The sequence below is a fragment of the Lipotes vexillifer genome, unplaced genomic scaffold, assembly GCF_000442215.2.
Source record: "Lipotes vexillifer unplaced genomic scaffold, Lipotes_vexillifer_v1.1 scaffold496, whole genome shotgun sequence".
Taxonomy (NCBI): Eukaryota; Metazoa; Chordata; class Mammalia; order Artiodactyla; family Lipotidae; genus Lipotes; species Lipotes vexillifer.
The window spans coordinates 7648057-7650434 of NW_006786690.1; the positions used below are offsets into that span (position 1 = coordinate 7648057).

Here is a 2378-nt window from a genome sequence, read left to right on the forward strand (position 1 = left end):
GCGGGGGCAGGCCAGGAGGGAGGCCTCTGCCGCCTTCCACTCGAGCCCAGGCGTTTACGGCGTGGCTTTATTGCTTTGTTCAAACTGGTAGGAAATTTCAGAACATCCGACACACCCTACTCAAATGCAAGAACAAAAACACTTTCCAAACCAGCAAGAGCTGATGGGGGCCACTCTTCCTGCATTAGCCCAGACTTCAGTTTGAGTGTTGCCCCGCCTCGGGGTTAACGACCCCGCATTGGTCAAATGAGAGCCCTGCTTGTGAGGGAGGGACGGGCCGCAGGGGACCTGATGCGGATTGAGCGAGCACCTTCTGTGCCCTGGGCACCTTCACATAACTGGCCTCATCTAATCCTCAGGGTGATGTGACAAGGACTTGTTACTGTCCCCATTTGGCAGTGGAGGAAACGGAGCTCCTGAGCTCTGGCAGCTTGCTCCAGGTCCTGAACTAGGGGTTGGGTTCTTTTACCCTACCCTGTTCCTCCCAGCCCTCGAGGGCAGTGGGGTTAGCCTTTGTTTGGCCCCAGGTCCCTCTGAGAATCTGCTGAAGGCTGTAGACACTCTCCAGAGGGCCCCCCCCCCCCCCCCCCCCCAGCAGGTTTACCCAGTTCACTTCCTGTCCGAGGTAATGGCCATAGGGCCCAGAGCTTAAAGGTGGCTTCTTTGCCTAACCTCCTGCCCCTGCGGCCCCCCCCCCCCCCCCGCTCCATTGCACACTGAGTTTCAGTGGACTTACAGGCCCCTGCAGGGTCCATGGACCCGGGTTTAGCACCTCCGCCCTGGGGAGATCGTGGGGAGATCGTGAGCTGGCCGCTGCCACTTAAAACGCCTTTAATCCTGCCGCAGCGCCAGGTGTCGGAGCCCAGCTCCCCTCCCAGGACGAGAGTGTTTGCTCGGTGACTGTCTCTGCAGTCATCGCCGGTCTCCCGTGAGCAGCTGTGTCCGAGCTTGTGGGAGCACAGTGTGTTCCCCGCGTGGACGCAGCCTCCGTGACTCGGGCTGGGGGCTGCGAGGGCCGCTGCTAAGCAGTCTCTGCCTGTTCTCCAGGTCTCTTATCAGAAATCACTGATCCGGAGAGCTTCCTGAAGGACCTGTTGGACTCAGTCCCCTGAGCACCACATGAAACTGCGGGCGACAGAGATGGAAGCTAGCCTGCCTCTGTGTTCTCCCCTCCTGTGTGTGATTTCCGCCACGGGTTGCTGCATCGTTGCTCCATCATTGCTCCTCCCTCCTCCCTCCCTCACTTTTCTTGGAGTGGCTTGGGGATTTTAGGCTTCCTGTTTTATCTCGTGTGTGTGGTGCACTAGCTATGAAGTTGTCTGTAACCCAAGCCGTCGAAGGACCTGTACATACCTAGGAGCCACGAGTTGTCCTGGCCAACTGAATACTTGAGTGTGCACATCTTGAGAAATAAACAAATGACTTAATACACATTGAAAAGGAAGGTGTTGCCTGTGCTTGAACCCCTCCTTAGTGACACTGGCCAAATACTCCTCCTTGACTGCACAGCCCTTTCTGGCGTCAGCAGGGAGGCCTGCGTGTATCACATTCGCTGTCTCTTGGCGCCAAATGGAGCCTGTCTGTTCTCGGCCAGCAAGTTGGGGCACCGCATTTGACGGCTATGATCTTTCCTGAAACAAACGCCTTGGCTTCTCTTAAGTTTTGGCCTTAAGAGCTGGAGCCCAAAGACATGTGATTTTCTAGTCCTCTGCCAAAGGCTGGCTCAGCGCAGTCGGCACTGGTCTTTCTACAGCAGAGGCATTTGACGGTCACCTGTTAACTTCAAATGGGAAATCCTTTGGCGACTTCTCTTCAGTGTTGCCATGTTGGGAGAGGGCCTGGGGCAGACTTTGAGTGGCTGCCCTTTACTGAGCGCCTTCTCTGAACCAGCATCAGTTGCTCAAGGCCACCCAGCCTGTAGCTGCCAGAGCTGAGGTTTGCGCCTCCAAAGTCGTGTCCTGAACCACTGTGGCAGCTGCCTCTGGGGGCCTTGAGACCTGCTTCCCCACGTTCATGGGCAGCAGCCCTCTTAGCGAGGCAGCAGGACTCCCACGAGCCTCTCCGCAGATTGTAGGGCAAAGGCTCATCCAGACACGGCCTCGCGGGGAAGAAGAGCTCGATAGGGGCCGCGTCTCCTTCACTTCCCTGTGATTTCCCGAGTGAAAGTCCCCTATCTTGATGTCCAGTTTATGTGGCTCACTCCTCAGGCCAGACCATTTGGGACAGAAGGGGCCTCTAGGTCCCTTTAGAAGACTCCCAGAGCCAGGACTTAGTGTCTCTTCCCCGGAGCCCCTGACAGGGCAACCGCAAGCAGGAGTGAGTGTCGTGCTTGGGCTTTAGCCAGAGAGACAAGGACAATTTGTTGCAAGAGCCCAGCT

At 56.9% G+C, this 2378-nt stretch overlaps 1 protein-coding gene across 1 annotated transcript in view; it reads left to right on the top strand.

The window, feature by feature from the left end:
- Window positions 1–1444, top strand: part of UBR4 (ubiquitin protein ligase E3 component n-recognin 4) — a 128791-nt gene extending 127347 nt beyond the window's left edge. The window contains exon 107 of the mRNA XM_007459317.1: window positions 1048–1444. Within this exon, the coding sequence (XP_007459379.1) occupies window positions 1048–1112 (65 nt within the window). The 3' untranslated portion in view covers window positions 1113–1444. The remainder of the gene's footprint in view (window positions 1–1047) is intronic.
- The last annotated feature ends 934 nt before the right edge of the window (window positions 1445–2378 follow it).